This window comes from Hemiscyllium ocellatum, chromosome 16, assembly GCF_020745735.1.
Source record: "Hemiscyllium ocellatum isolate sHemOce1 chromosome 16, sHemOce1.pat.X.cur, whole genome shotgun sequence".
Taxonomy (NCBI): domain Eukaryota; kingdom Metazoa; phylum Chordata; class Chondrichthyes; order Orectolobiformes; family Hemiscylliidae; genus Hemiscyllium; species Hemiscyllium ocellatum.
In genome coordinates this window covers 17,469,650-17,486,284 of record NC_083416.1, presented here as the reverse complement: position 1 = coordinate 17,486,284, position 16,635 = coordinate 17,469,650, and the positions used below count along the sequence as shown (strand labels likewise).

Sequence of the window (16,635 nt, the reverse complement as noted above, 5' to 3'; positions counted from 1 at the left end):
GCTACTTGTCCTTTTTCAGCCCAAGCCTGCATTTTGTCTAAGCTTTGCTGCACTTGGACATGGACTACCTCAGTATCTGAGGAGATGCGAATGGTACTGAACATCGTACAAATATCAGTTAACGTTTCCATATCTGACCTTATAATGGAAGGAAGGTCATTGATGAAGCAGCTGAAGATTATTGTGCCTAGGACTCGACCCTGGGGAACTCCTACAGAGATGTTCTGAACTGGCCCAGATGACTGACCTCCAACAACTAAAATCGTCTTCCTATGTGCCAGGAATGACTTCAACCATAGAACATAGAACATAGAAAAATACAGCGCAGTACAGGCCCTTTGGCCCTCGATGTTGCGCCGATCCAAGCCCACCATACCTACACTAGCCCACTATCCTCCATATGCATATCCAATGCCCGTTTAAATGCCCATAAAGAGGGAGAGTCCACCACTGCTACTGCCAAGGCATTCCATCAACTCATGACTCGCTGAGTAAAGAATCTACCCCTAACATCTGCCCTATACCTACCACCCCTTAATTTAAAGCTATGCCCCCTCATAATAGCTGACTCCATACGTGGAAAAAGGTTCTCATGATCAATCCTATCTAAACCGCTAATCATCTTGTACACCTCTATCAAGTCACCCCTAAACCTTCTTTTCTCCAATGAAAACAGCCCCAAGTGCCTCAGCCTTTCCTCATACGAACTTCCTACCATACCAGGCAACATCCTGGTAAACATCCTCTGCACCTGTTCCAGTACCTCCACATCCTTCCTATAGTATGGCGACCAAAACTGCACACACTACTCCAGATGCGGCCGCACCAGAGTCATGTACAACTGCAACATGACCTCAGGACTCCGGAACTCAATTCCTCTACCAATAAAAGCCAGTATGCCATATGCCTTCTTCACAGCACTATTTATCTGGGTGGCAACTTTCAGAGATCTGTGTACATGGACACCAAGATCCCTCTGCTCATCCACACTACCATGTATCCGACCATTAGCCCAGTACCCCATCTTCTTGTTACTCTTATCAAAGTGAATCACTTCACACTTAGCTACACTGAACTCCATTTGCCACCTTTCTGCCCAGCTCTGCAGCTTATCTATATCCCGTTGTAACCTGCCATATCCTTCTTCGCTGTTGACAACTCCACCGACTTTCGTGTCATCCGCAAACTTGCTCACCCAACCTTCTAACCCCTCCTCCAGGTCATTTATAAAAATGACAAACAGCAAGGGTCACAAAACAGATCCTTGCGGAACACCGCTAGTAACTGCACTCCAAGATGAACCTTTACCATCAACTACTACCCTCTGTCTTCTTCCAGCCAGCCAATTCCTAATCCAAACCTCCAACGCACCTGCAATGCCATACCTCCGTATTTTTTGCAGTAGCCTACCAAGGGGAATTTTATCAAACGCCTTACTAAAATCCATATACACCACATCTACTGCTTTACCCTCGTCCACCTCCTTCGTCACCTTCTCAAAGAATTCAATAAGGTTTGTGAGGCATGACCTGCCCTTCACAAAACCATGCTGACTATCCTTGATCACATTATTCCTATCCAGATGTTCATAAATCCTATCCCTTACAATTCTCTCTAAGACTTTGCCCACAACAGAAGTGAGACTCACCGGCCTATAGTTACTAGGGTTATCCCTACTCCCCTTCTTGAACAAGGGAACCACATTTGCTATCCTCCAGTCTTCTGGCACTATTCCCGTAGACAACGAGGATATAAAAATCAAGGCCAATGGCTCTGCAATCTCCTCCCTTGCTTCCCAGAGAATCCTAGGATAAATGCCATCAGGCCCAGGGGACTTATCTATTTTCACTCTTTCCAGAATTTCCAACACCTCTTCCCTACATAGCTCAAAGCCATCCATTCTAATTAATTGTGACTCAATATTCACATCGGCAACAATGTCCTGTTCCTGAGTGAATACTGACGAAAAGTATTCATTCAGTTTCTCCCCAATCTCTTCAGCCTCCACACGCAACTTCCCACTACTATCCTTGACTGGACCTATTCCTACTCTAGTCATTCTTTTATTCCTGAAACCAGTGGAGAACTTGCCTGCTGATTCCCATTGACTCCGGTTTTGTTCGGGCTCCTTCATGCTACACTTGGTTGAATATGGTCTTGATGTCAAGGGGTGTCACTGTCACCTCTTTTCTGGAATCCAACTCTTTTGACCATGTTTGAACCAACGTTGTAATGAGGTTGGGAGCTGGGTGGCCCTGGCGGAATATATACTGGGCATCATTGAGCAGGCTATTGCTGAGCAGGTGGTGCTTAATAGCACTGTTGATGACACATTCCATTACTTATGAGTGCGTTTGAAACGTGGTTATTGTTGTCATGAAGCAAAACAACAGCCAGGTTGCATGTAGCAAGGTTCCGCAAACAACAGTCTGAAACCAAGCAGATAATTTTTTAACTCATGTTAAAAGATAAATATTAATAGAGATGGGGGTGGGGGTGGGGGGAGAGGGAGAACTCCCTGCTCTTCTTGTAATAGTATTCTGAGAAAGAAACTGGAATCTTAGTTTAATGTCTTACCTGAAAAACAGCACCTCTCACAGGGTATCACCACTTCAGTAATGCTTTGAGATTTAAACTCAAAAGTATCTGACTTAGGAGCAAGCGTGGAGAAAGTGTGGACTGCAGATACTGGAGATCAGAGTCGCGAGAATGGTGTTGGATAAGCACAGCAGGTCAGACAGCATCCGAAGAGCAGGAGAATTCAGGCTATGGTAACTCACCAAGGTTACAACATCTCTCTCCACTGCCACACTAACGTAAATAATGAAAAAAAAATCATAATGCAATTGGAATACCCCTAAATTTCTTCTAATACTCACCCCATTCTGATTTGACCTAGGCTTCTCTGACAGCACCATCCAACCCACAGCCTCTATTGAAGGATAAGGTCAGTAAATTCATAAGAGCACCACCAATTTCAAGTTCCCACCCAAGTCACAGAAGAGCCTGAATTGGACCTTTGTCTCCATTTTTTAATTGCCAAAAAGTCAAAATCCTGAACTCGCTTGTGAACCACACAGTGAGTATACCTGTCATACAGTTTGTAGCACCTCAAGAAGGTGGTGCAATCTATGTAAGACATCACCACCTTCTCAAGGACATTTAGGATAGGGATAAGCCAGTTGTTTAGAGTTCAGGACCACCATGTTCCTGTGAAAATGAGGGATAAGGATGGGAAGATTCAGGAACCTTGAATAACAACAGAAATTGAGAGCTTAGTCAAAACGAAATAGGAGGCATATATAAGAGTTAGGAAATTGAAGACAGACAGAGTCCTTGAAGAATACAAAGATAATTGGAAAGCCCTCAAACAAGGATTTAGGAGGGCTAAAAAGGGAAGGAAATGTCCTTGGCAAACACAGTTGAGTAAAATTTCAAGACATTTTATACATAGGTAAGGAGCAAAAGGAAAGGTTAGGTCCTCTCCAGCACAAAGGAGGAAATTTATGCATGGAGCCAGAGGAAGTGAGTGAAATCCTTAACGAGTATTTGCATCTGGATTCGCAAAGGATAAGTACATGGTAGATGGGGAGTGTCAGGAGGGCAGTGTTGATATTTTACAACATGTCACTATAAAAAAAGGTGTTGGGTGTTTTGAAAAGCATTAAGGCAGACAAGTTCCCCAGGACCTGATGTGATCAATCCCAGAATGCCAAGGAAGACAGATGAAGACATTGCTGGGGCCTTTTCCGAAATCTTTGTTTCCTTTTTAATCACAGGAAAAGTCCCAGAGGACTGGAGAATAGCGCACATTGTTCTTTTGTTTAAGAAGGGCAACAGGGATAATCCAGGAAATTACAGGCAAGTGAGCCGCACATCAGTAGTAGAGAAATTATTGAGAAGATCCTTAGGGATAGGATTTAAACAAATTTGGAAAAATATCAGCCTATTAGAGATCAGCAGCATGGTTTTGTGTGGGGAAAGTCATGTATCATAAACTTGATTGCCTTTATTTTGAGGAAGTGTCAAAGATGATTGATGAGAACAAAGTGGTGGATATGATTTGGAGATGTTGTGGTGGATGTTGTCAACTGGATTTTAATAAGGCCTTTGATAAGATCAATACCAAAGATGAAATCACATGGGATCACAAACCTGCCTGCCCCGGCCGACCCATTGTCCACAAACCTGCCTGCCCCGGCCGACCCATTGTCCACAAACCTGCCTGCCCCGGCCGACCCATTGTCCACAAACCTGCCTGCCCCGGCCGACCCATTGTCTCAGCCTGCTCCTGCCCCACCGAACTCATCTCCCAATACCTCGACACGGTCCTGTCCCCTTTAGTCCAAGAACTCCCCACCTACGTTCGGGACACCACCCACGCCCTCCACCTCCTCCAGGATTTTCGCTTCCCCGGTCCCCAACGCCTTATTTTCACTATGGACATCCAGTCCCTCTACACCTCCATCCCCCATCACGAAGGACTCAAAGCCCTCCGCTTCTTCCTTTCCCGCCGCACCAACCAGTACCCTTCCACTGACACCCTCCTTCGACTGACTGAACTGGTCCTCACCCTGAATAACTTCTCTTTTCAATCCTCCCACTTCCTCCAAACTAAAGGAGTTGCCATGGGCACCTGCATGGGCCCCAGCTATGCCTGCCTCTTCGTAGGATATGTGGAACAGTCCATCTTCCGCAACTACACTGGCACCACCCCCCACCTTTTCCTCCGCTACATCGATGACTGTATCGGCGCTGCCTCGTGCTCCCACGAGGAGGTTGAACAGTTCATCAACTTTACTAACACCTTCCATCCCGACCTGAAATTCACCTGGACTGTCTCAGACTCCTCCCTCCCCTTCCTAGACCTTTCCATTTCTATCTCGGGCGACCGACTCAACACAGACATCTATTATAAACCGACTGACTCCCACAGCTACCTGGACTACACCTCCTCCCACCCTGCCCCCTGTAAAAACGCCATCCCATATTCCCAATTCCTTCGTCTCCGCCGCATCTGCTCCCAGGAGGACCAATTCCAACACCGCACAGCCCAGATGGCCTCCTTCTTCAAGGACCGCAGACTCCCCCCAGACGTGATCGACGATGCCCTCCACCGTATCTCCTCCACTTCCCGCTCCTCCGCACTTGAGCCCCGCTCCTCCAACCGCCACCAAGACAGAACCCCACTGGTTCTCACCTACCACCCCACCAACCTGCGCATACAACGTATCATCCGCCGCCATTTCCGCCACCTCCAAACGGACCCCACCACCAAGGATATATTTCCCTCCCCTCCCCTATCAGCGTTCCGCAAGGACTACTCCCTTCGTGACTCCCTTGTCAGATCCACACCGCCCACCAACCCAACCTCCACCCCCGGCACCTTCCCCTGCAACCGCAGGAAATGTAAAACTTGCGCCCACACCTCCACACTCACTTCCCTCCAAGGCCCCAAGGGATCCTTCCATATCCGCCACAAGTTCACCTGTACCTCCACACACATCATCTATTGCATCCGCTGCACCCGATGTGGCCTCCTCTATATTGGTGAGACAGGCCGCTTACTTGCGGAACGCTTCAGAGAACACCTCCGGGCCGCCCGAACCAACCAACCCAATCACCCTGTGGCTCAACACTTTAACTCCCCCTCCCACTCCACCGAGGACATGCAGGTCCTTGGACTCCTCCACCGGCAGAACACAACTACACGACGGCTGGAGGAGGAGCGCCTCATCTTCCGCCTGGGAACCCTCCAACCACAAGGTATGAATTCAGATTTCTCCAGCTTCCTCATTTCCCCTCCCCCCACCTTGTCTCAGTCGGTTCCCTCAACTCAGCACCGCCCTCCTAACCTGCAATCCTCTTCCTGACCTCTCCGCCCCCACCCCACTCCAGCCTATCACCCTCACCTTGACCTCCTTCCACCTATCCCACCTCCATCGCCCCTCCCCCTAGTCCCTCCTCCCTACCTTTTATCTTAGCCTGCTTGGCTCTCTCTCTCTTATTCCTGATGAAGGGCTTATGCTCGAAACGTCGAATTCTCTATTCCTGAGATGCTGCCTGGCCTGCTGTGCTTTGACCAGCAACACATTTGCAGCTGGGATCCATGGTAGGCTGGTTCAGAGGGATACAAAGCTGGCTTAGTCATAGAAGTCAGAGAGTAGTGGTAGAAGGCTGTTTGTCTCACTGGAGATCTGGGACCAGTAGTGTTCTACAGGGATCACTGCTGGAACCCCTGTTGTTTGTAATACATATATAAATGGTTTGGAGGAGAATATAGGTGGCCTGATTATTAATTTTGCCGATGACACAAAGTTTGGGAAAACATTGGATAGTGAGGAACATTGCCAGAGGATACAATGGGATATGGATTGGCTGGAGACTTGGTAGGAAAGGCCAAATGGAGTTTAATCCAGATAGATGTGAGGTGATGCAGTTTGGAAGATCTAATGCTGGAGGGAAGAATACAGCAAATGGTGTCAACAGTCAGAGGGTTCTAGGCATACAGGTCCACAGTTTCCTGAAAGTTGCAACGTAAGTGGTTAAGGTGGTCAAAAAAGCATTCGGCATAATTGCTTTCATTGTTTGGGGCACAGAGTATAAAAATTGGCAAGTCACGTTGCACCTGTGTAGAACTTTAGTTTGGCTACATTTGGAATATTGTGTACAGTTCTGGTCACCACACTACCAGAAGGATTTAGATTTTATTGTCACATGTACTCAGAAGTACAGCAAAAAGTGTATAATGTTGCCACACATGGCGCTATCGTAGGTACCAAGGTAGCTTGGTACAAAAAAACTTAGGTACAAATTAGCAAGAGAAACAAGAGCTAAAATATTAAGCATTACTTCATAGAATAGTATAAAAACAAAAGAATAAATTAATAGTTAATATTAAATTATTTTGTAGTTTAAACTAGGAGAATAAAGGAATAAGTTAAAAGTTCAACAGTCTTTGATGATTCCTCCACTTATCTCATTCTCCGGAAGAACTCAATTGTTTGTTCTCGACATTGCTGATGCAGATATCATCACTGCTGCTGAAACTGCTGCCTTTCCAATTGTCTGTCCCTGTGCCTCAGGAACATGTCCAGGCAGAATCCACTCCTTCCACAGGAGAGGTGAGCAAAAAGGGTGAGAAAAAGAAAAGAAGGGGAATTAAAAAAAAGGAAATAGGAAATAAACAGAAGGAGCAGAGAAGTTCCATTGGACCATCCTATTCTGCTGTTGTGGGATGTGAATACTGTAGGTAAGGTCCAGAAATGGTTTACCAGGAGGTTGCCCGTTTTTGAGCATATTAGCTATGAGATTGGACAAACCTGGATTGTTTTCACTTGAATGTTGAAGGATGAGGCAACCTGGTGAGGCATCTTTTGGAGTACTGTATGCACTTGTGGTCATCCTGTTATAGGAGGGATATTACTATACTGGAGAGGGTTGAGAAAAGGTTTATCAAGATACTGCCGGGAATGGAGGGTTTAAACTGTAAAAAGATTTATAAAAATGTATAAAAAAGCTGGGATATTTTTCATTGAGGTTCGGGAGTTTGAGGGGTGACCTCACTGATGTTTATAAAATCAGTTTAAAAATGGTCTTAGGTGCTTAAAAATGGTCTGAGGAGAGCCAGGAGGGGACACGAGAAAGGCTTGGCAGGACGGATTAGGGAGAACACAAAGGCATCTTACACTTATGTGAGGAATAAGAGAATGGTCAAAGAAAGAGTAGGGCCAATCAGAGATAGCATAGGGAATTTGTGTGTGGAGTCTGAGGTGGTAGGGGAAGCCCTAAATGAGTTTTTTGCTTCCGTCTTTATGAAAGAAATGAACTTTGTAGTGAATGAAACCTTTGAAGAGCAGGTGTGCCTGCTGAAATGGATAGAGATAGAGGAAGCTGATGTGCTGAAAATTTTGTCAAACATTAAGATTGACAAGTCGCCAGGCCCGGACCAGATTTGTCCTCGGCTGCTTTGGGAAACGAGAAATGTAATTGCTTCGCCACTTGCGAAGATCTTTTCATCCTTGCTCTACACTGGAGTCATACCTGAGGACTGGAGAGAGGCAAATGTAATTTCTCTCTTCAAGAAAGGAAATAGGGAAATCCCCGGCAATTACAGACCAGTAAGTCTCACGTCTGTCGTCTGCGAGGTATTAGAAAAGATTCTGAGGGATAGGATTTATGACCATCTGGAAGAGCATGGCTTGATTAAATGCAGTCAACACGGCTTTGTGAGGGGCAGGTCATGCTTCACAAACCTTATTGAGTTCTTTGAGGATGTGACTAGAAATGTTGATGAGGGTCGAGCTGTGGATGTGGTGTATATAGACTTCAGCAAGGCATTTGACAAGGTTCCCCATGGTAGGCTCATTCAGAAGGTCAGGAGGAATGGGATTCCGGGGAACATAGCTGTCTGGATACAGAATTGGCTGGCCAACAGAAGACAGCTTGTGGTAGTAGAAGGAAAATATTCTGCCTGGAAGTCTGTGGTGAGTGGTGTTCCACAGGGCTCTGTCCTTGGGCCTCTATTGTTTGTAATTTTTATTAATGACTTGGATGAGGGGATTGAAGAATGGGTCAGCAAGTTTGCAGATGACACAAAGGTTGGAGGTGTTGTTGACAGTATAGAGGGCTGTTGTAGGCTGCAGCGGGACATTGACAGGATGCAGAGATGGTCTGAGAGGTGGCAGATGGAGTTCAACCTGGATAAATGCGAGGTGATGCATTTTGGAAGGTCGAATTTGAAAGCTGAGTACAGGATTAAGGATAGGATTCTTGGCAGTGTGGAGGAACAGAGGGATCTTGTAGGTACATAGAGCCCTTAAAATGGCCACCCAAGTGGACAGGATTGTCAAGAAAGCATATGGTGTTTTGGCTTTCATTAACAGGGGTATTGAGTTTAAGAGTCGTGAGATCTTGTTGCAGCTCTATAAAACTTTGGTTAGACTGCACTTGGAATACTGCGTCCAGTTCTGGTCACCCTATTATAAGAAAGATGTGGATGCTTTGGAGAGGGTTCAGAGGAGGCTTACCAGGATGTTGCCTGGACTGGAGGGCTTATCTTATGAGGAGAGGTTGACTGAGCTTGGACTTTTTTCATTGGAGAAAAGGTGGAGAAGAGGGGACTTAATTGAGGTATACAAGATAATGAGAGGCATAGATAGAGTCGATAGCCAGAGACTATTTCCCAGGGCAGAAATGATTAACATTTTAGTTTTAAGCTGGTTGGAGGAAAGTATAGAGGGGATGTCAGAGGCGGGTTCTTTACACAGAGCATGGAATGCGTTGCCAGCAGTAGTTGTGGAGGCAGGGTCATTGGGGACATTTAAGAGACTCCTGGACATGCATATGGTCAGAGAAATTTGTGGGTGCATACATGAGGATCAGTGGTCGGCACAACATCGTGGGCTGAAGGGCCTGTTCTGTGCTGTACTGTTCTATGTTTTATGAATTTCATAGATAAAGAGAATGACAAGGGTCTTTTCCCTCGGGTGAGGAATTCAAAACTAGGGGGCTTTTTTTTAAGGTGAGAGGAAAAAGATTTACAAAGGACATGAGGAGCAACTTTTTTTACACAGAGAGTGGTTTGTGTTTGGAATGAACTGTCAGAGTTATAACATTTAAAAGACATTTGGTTAAGTTCATGAATAGGAAAGGTTTGGAGAGATATGGGCCAAGTGCAGGCAGGTGAGACAAGTTTTGTTTAGGTGCAAGGTTGGCGTGGACACATTGGACCAAAGTTTGACTCGAAGATTCCATGACTCCAAATAATGAGAGGCATGGATAGAATGAACAGTTGAGGTATTTTTCCCAGGGCAGAAGTGTCAATTACTCAGAGACATAGTTTTAAAGAAAAGGGGATAAGTTTAAAGGAGATGTAAGAAGCAAGCTATTTTTTTACACAGAGGGTGGTAAATGCCTGAAATACACTGCCAGAGGAGGTGATGAAGGTGGTTTGGAGGTATCTTGACAGAAATATGCATTTGCAGGGAATAGAGGGATACAGACCACATACAGGTAAAAGGGTTTTAGTTTAGAAAAGCATCGTGTTCTGTGGAGTTTTAGTGGGCCAAAGGGGCTGGTCCTGTGCTGTGGAGTTCTTTGGTCTTAATGCTGCCTTTGCTGGTGATACACCCTCTGGATGAAAATATTTTTCCTCCCACTTCCTCAAAACCTTCTGCTTCTTATCTTAAATCTATGTCACAAATTTATGATTGTGACTTTCATTTCGTTTGAGAAGGTTGCTAAATAAATGAAATGGCTGGTGACTATGTGAGTATTGTTGGTCCAAACAAAGTTGGTAAGTAGAGCTAGTAAGATATTTGCATCACTATCAGAGGAGGTATGTGGGGTGTATAATGAGATGAAAAATGCTATCTCATGAGCCAGTACTGAACTCTACAGACAATATTCCAAGAATCTAAGGAGGGGACATGGTCAAAAGTACATTGAGTTTGAAAGGATCAAACAAAATAATTTTGATAGGTGGATAAGGGCATTGAAAGTAGACCAAACATATGACACTCTTAGAAAGATGATTATTTTGGAGGAGTTCAAAAATTCACTTCCTCAAGTAGCGAGAACTCGTTTGGAAAACAGAGTTAAAACTGCAAGATTAGCAGCAGTTATGGAGATGGTTATGAGTTGGTTCAGAAATCAAAGTTTGGCTTCCAACATCTATTTTAACCTGTGAGGGAAAGAAATTGGGGAAAAGAGAAATCCTCAGGCAGTAAGGGAAAAGGAGATTTGTGGAAGATAGTAAAGATAGTTTCGCACTGGCTACAAAGGAAACCTATAAAGGGAAAAAGAAGTAAAAATCTCAGGTGTTTTCATTGCAATAAAGTAGGCCATATGAAGTCGCAGTGTTGGTAGTTTGGAAAAGCACAGGGAAAATGTGGGAAAACAGGATAAGTTTTGTTGAAGTGGTAAAGTAACATAAGAATATAAGAACTAGGAGCAGGAGTAAGCCATCTGGTCCCTCAAGCCTGCTCCGTCATTCAATAACATCATGACTGGTCTTCCTGTGGACTCAGCTCCTCCTACCCTGCACGCTTACTATAACTTAATTTCTTTTAAAAATCTATCTATCTTTGACTTAAAAACATTCAGCAAGGTAGCCTCAACTGCTTTACTGGGCAGGGAATTCCACAGATTCACAACCCTTTGGGAGAACAAGTTCCTCCTCAACTTAGTCCTAAATCTGCTCCTCTTTATTTATTGTTGAAGCTATGCTCCCTAGTTCTAGTTTCACCTGTCAAGTGAAACAATCTCCCTGCTTCTATCTTATCTATTGCCCTCTTAATTTTATATGTTTCTATAAGATCCACGCTCATTCTTCTAAATTCCAATGAGTATACTCCCAGTCTAGTCAATCTCTCCTCATAAGCAAACTCTCTCAACTCTGGAATTAACCTAGTGAACTTCCTCTGCATCCCCGGTAGTGCCAGTACACCCTTTCTCAAGCAAGGAGACCAAAATGGTACACAGTACTCCAGGCGTGGCCTAACCAGTGCCCTATACAGCTGCAGCATAATCTCCCTGTTTTTCAACCCCATCCACGAGCAACGAAGGACAATATTCCATTTGTCTTCTTAATTGCCTGCTTCACCTGCAAACCAAATTTTTTGATTCATGCACAAATTCACCCAGGACCCTCTCAAAGTAAAATGCTGCAATTTTTCACCATTTAAATAATAGGTCACTTCGCTGTTATTCCTACCAAAATGGATACCTTACAATTACCAACCTTCCATCTGCTAAACCCTTGCCCACTCACTTAACCTATCTATATCCCTCTGCAGACTTCATTGTCCTCTGCACACTTTGCTCTACCACTCGTTTTAGTATCATCTGCGAACTTTTACTTGGTTCTCAGATCCAAAGCATCTTTGTAAATTTAAACAATTGTGGTCTCAACACTGATTTTTGAGGCACACCACTAGCCACTGATCTCCAACAAGAAAAACACCCATTTATCCCCACTTTCTGCTTTCAGTTAGTTATCTACTCCTCTATCCATGCTAATACATGACCTGTAATGCCATACAACTTTATCTCAGGCAGTAGCACCTTGTTAAATTAAGCTAAGTGCAGGAGAAGCAGAATGTACAATCTAGTCAAAGGTTGGTTGAGAAGAAAGTGCCAGATCTCTTTAAGAAATTTACTTGCAAAGGTAAGATTTACTCATGTGTATGTCAGGAGAAGCAGGTCAAGAAATTAAAATTTTAAAAGATACTGGAGCAAGTCAATCTTTGATGGTGACAGATGAGGAGATATATAATTCAGCAGAAGTATTGCCAGAAAAAGTAGTAATATTTGGAATTCATGGTGCGAAGAGCAGTGTTCGATTATATAAAGTGAGGTTAGAGAGTCTGATGAAAAGTGGAGAAGTGGTGGTGGGAATATTAGAGGAATTCCTGCTTCTAGGAATAGAATTTATTCTTGGTAATAATTTAAATGAAGCCAACTGTGGATGAAAAGCCAGTGGAAAATGAGGCAATTGAGATGCTTCGGGAGGTATATCCTGGAATTTTTCCCGATTGTGCGATAACAAGGTGATAAAACCACAGGTTGAAGCAGGAGGGGAAATCAAAGAATAAAGGTAAGAAAGTTGAAGTACAATTATCTGGGACCATATTTGATCAAATGGTTGAGGAAAAAAACCAAGAACACGTAAAACACATAGTGGATAGTTTTAGTTCAGAGAAATTAACTGAATTACGATAGAAAGATGAGAAACTGAAGCAGTTGTATCAAAAAGCGTACACAGAAGAAGAATTGGAGTATATCCTGGAATGCTACTTTCTTAAAAATGATGCCTTGATGAGGAAATCGAGACCATCACATATTCAGGCAGATAAGGAATGGGTAGAAGTTCATCAAGCTCTATAAATGGGGGGTTATGGAAACGAAGTGTTGTGGGTATGAATTACCAGTAGGAGGTCATTTGAGAGTAACAAAAACATTAAAACATTTTGCTTGGCCAGGACTGCTAAAAAATGTGTTGAATTTTGCCAGGCATGTCACACATGTCAAGTCATTGGAAAACCTCAGGCAGCAGTAAAACTACCACTTTCAGGTTCCCCTCCAAGCCACTCACCATCCTGATTTGGAAATATATTGCTATTCCTTCACTCTCACTGGGTCAAAATCCTGTAATTCCCTCCCTAATGGCATTGTGGGTCAACCCACAGCAAGTGGACTGCAGCGATTCAAGAAGGCAGCTCACCACCACCTTCTCAAGGGCAAATAGGGATGGGCTATCAAAGCTAGCCAGCCAGCGACACCCAAGTCCCACAAATGAATAAAAAAAATTTCCCCTCTGTCTATGCTAATTTTGTTAATTGTATCACATTCTCCTTGAATTCTATTCCATATCGTCCCTCTCATTAGTGAACACTGACACAAAATATTCATTTAGAATCCAACCTTTATCCTTTGGTTGCAAGCACAAACGGCCACTGTGGTCCTCAATGATCCCTACCCTTTTCCTTGTTGTCCTTTTACCGTAAATGTACCTGTAAAACAACCTAATATTGGTAAAAGGATTAGAGAAGACATGAGGACAAAATTCTTCACTCAGAGGGTGATTGATATCTGGAATTTGCTGCCCAGTTTGGTGGTTGTGGTGGAAACTCTTATCTCATTTAAAGGGATCTGAATCTGCACCTAACTTACTACAAGACCAGGTAATGGTAAATGGGTTTACAATGGACAGTTGTTGATTAAGCTGGTGAAAAAAATGTGCTGAATGGCCTCTTTCTGTGCAATGACTTTTCTATCATTCTAACAGCTTAAATTGATAAGAGCTTTAAATATTGCATTCAACTGATAAGTTGACTAGTTAAGACAACACATGGACAGAATGCCAGGGGTCTGAGCAACATGGACTATGGTGAGATTTGTGGTAGAATCAGTTGAGAATTCTGGTGAAGCCTATCTTGATGTCAGGAGCAGCTTGCTGCACCTTCACTAAGGATTCTGGGCCTGGCTCAGCATGGCAGCTGCCAATCTGTCCATGGAGGCAGATGGACAGTTGCATGACCAGCTGCACTGCTGCAACCTCTAGGCAACGAGGGACATTACATCCCACATTGCTGTCTGCTGCTCTTGTCCTTCCCTGTGCAAGTGGATGAGGTCCCTGGTTACTGACACCACAGAGTCATCCCCTGTATGGGATTGAGAGGGTGACTAGTCTCCAGCAGTCATCCAAATTCCTATGGTCTGAGCCATTTCCTCCTCAGCTGGCTGCAGAGCTGTCACAGTGAGGCACTCACCACTATATGCTCCCACACTCTATAAACCTAATGCTACCAGCGTGGTGTGAGTGCAGCCTTGCTGATGCACGGTGCTCTCATCCCCAGAGACCAAGGAGATGGCTTCTAGGAGTGGTAGCTGTTTCACCACAGAGACCGTGGGTATCCCATTGATGCCTACAATACATAAGGAAAACAAGATATCATTATGAATGGTTAATGAATTACACTGACAGTAGGAGAGTTACTATAAGAATTGCAACATAACAAACTTTGTCAGCTGGCAGGACATAGCTGTCTCATCAACGCTATCAGAGTGGCCTTGCCTTCTCTTGAAGGGTCTAGGATTCTCTCCTTCTAGGGGCTGAGGAGTGTAATATTGGGCATTCATAAAGGGCCATTTCTGCCATGTTGTATTTTCCTGCAGGAAGAAAGAATGGAAGATTAAGTGAACTGAAAGTGGGTAGCACTCTGTTCGTGCTGGTGCAAGTGGTGGAAAGGTGGTGAAGTGTCCTCAGAGAGTGAGTAGATAGCGTAGAGTCCGGGCAGAGACAATGGTGTGAGAACATGCCGATGCAGTGGGATGGGGGGAAGCAGGGTGATATGGTATCGAGAGGGAGTGAGGAAGTGATGTAGTGAGAGTGCAAAACATGAGCCTTGGTAGAAAGTGAATGCAGTGCAGAGTGCGAGGAGCAGAGAGAAATGTGTGGCACTCACCCTGGTAGAGCAGAGGAGGTCTTTGACCTCTGTATGACATCACTAGCATTCCTCTGGATTGTTAAAATGGCACTAATTTGGTTGGTGTCCTCGGACCAGGCTGCCAGGAAATGGTGTCATGGACTTCTCTGCTGGTCTTCTGGGAAGTCTTCTGCACCACGCTGACGACCTGCATCTCCAGTTCACTGTCAGAGAATCATGGCACCATTTTTCCCATTTCTAAAATCTTAACACTGTGTCTGTAACTAAGCAGAATATCTACAGATTGCTGTTGCTCGTCCAGACACAATGTGACCTCATAAAAATGATGCAGGCACCAGGGATGGATATCCATTGAGTGGTGAGTTCTTGAGATAAGATGAGGATGGAATTGGATGTGAAGGATTCCATAGGGGTATGACAGGTAATTAAAGAGATGGGTTTGATGAGAAATCTTGCTATGCTTCATGGTGAAACACCCTCCAAGAAACTCAAAACAACTCACTCTTAAGCCAAACAAAATTTAAGATTCACTCCTATATTTCTAAACTTGAAATCTAATTAGTTAAAATAAACACAACAGGGCAGATGATATTTTTCAAATGTAACATGTGAAAGCAAGCAGATCCTTGTGAGATATTACTGGTCATGTAGTGCTAAAATTTGTGAGTTTAAACCTCACCCCACTTTGTTGCATAATCTGTTGCTTTCCCCAACCCCTCACTTGGCTAATCCCCCTCTTGAATTCACGTTGGGGTCTAGAGAAGGACAGTACTTTTCTTTGTCATTTCACAGCTGGATTGATTATAAATGTAATTTTATCCACAGATTCACCAATAGCTATGAAAATGAGTTTGAAAAGACAAGACAGAAATTATATTGGAGGTGAAGAGGAAGATGAAAATGATGACTATAACATCTCGGGTGACGACGAGTACTAAAAAACATGAATTTTGAAAACACACCTTGCAGAGTGGAGCATAATTATCTAATGATTAAACGTTTGATAACAATAAATAGCCTTTGAATAAAATAAAAATTGAACTGTATATAGTTTAAACTGTCATTCAAAAGTACCTTTAGGACATTTTACTGTCCGCAATTTTATCTTCAGTGATATGCTGTAGTTTATTTGCTGCAACTGTACACACTGTAATTGTAAAATTTCCTGAACATTTTTCATGTTCATATAAATTGTCACAATGCTGTAACCCTTTAGGTTTAAAATCTTTCAACTAGCTATAACTGTTACAAATTAGACTGAGCAAAGACAAACTGCTTAAAAGTGCAAGGCCAACATCCAAGGTGAATGTGAGAAAAACAAATGAACCACCCTTAGGGGGTCATGAAAAAGAGGACTTCCTTGAATCCAGACATCCATCAAAACATATCATCATTTCAGAAAGGCTTTCATAAATGCAAAATACTGGAAACTGAACTAGTGGCTGTTACAGTTTTCCTCACTTCACTACTGTTTCTTTTACATACTACTTTAAATCAATAGCCTCTTGTTTTTGCTCATTTTACTTTCTCTCACTCTATTCTCCTAAACTAGCCAGGCTGCTCATTATTTTAAAAATCTCAATCAGATCTCCTCTCAGTCTTCTCTCCAAGGCAATCAGTTCCAGCTTCTTCAATCTACCTTCATAACTGAAGTTCCTGATCTCTGGAATGATTCTTATAAACC

The 16,635-nt window shown here is 43.7% G+C and overlaps 1 protein-coding gene across 3 annotated transcripts in view; it reads left to right on the top strand.

Moving 5' to 3' along the window:
- The window catches only part of LOC132823155 (kazal-type serine protease inhibitor domain-containing protein 1-like), a 53,565-nt gene extending 37,602 nt beyond the window's left edge, over positions 1-15,963 (top strand). For all 3 annotated transcript variants that reach the window (XM_060836729.1, XM_060836730.1, XM_060836728.1), the window contains exon 5: positions 15,777-15,963. In XM_060836729.1, the coding sequence (XP_060692712.1) occupies positions 15,777-15,889 (113 nt within the window). In that variant the 3' untranslated portion in view covers positions 15,890-15,963. The remainder of the gene's footprint in view (positions 1-15,776) is intronic.
- The last annotated feature ends 672 nt before the right edge of the window (positions 15,964-16,635 follow it).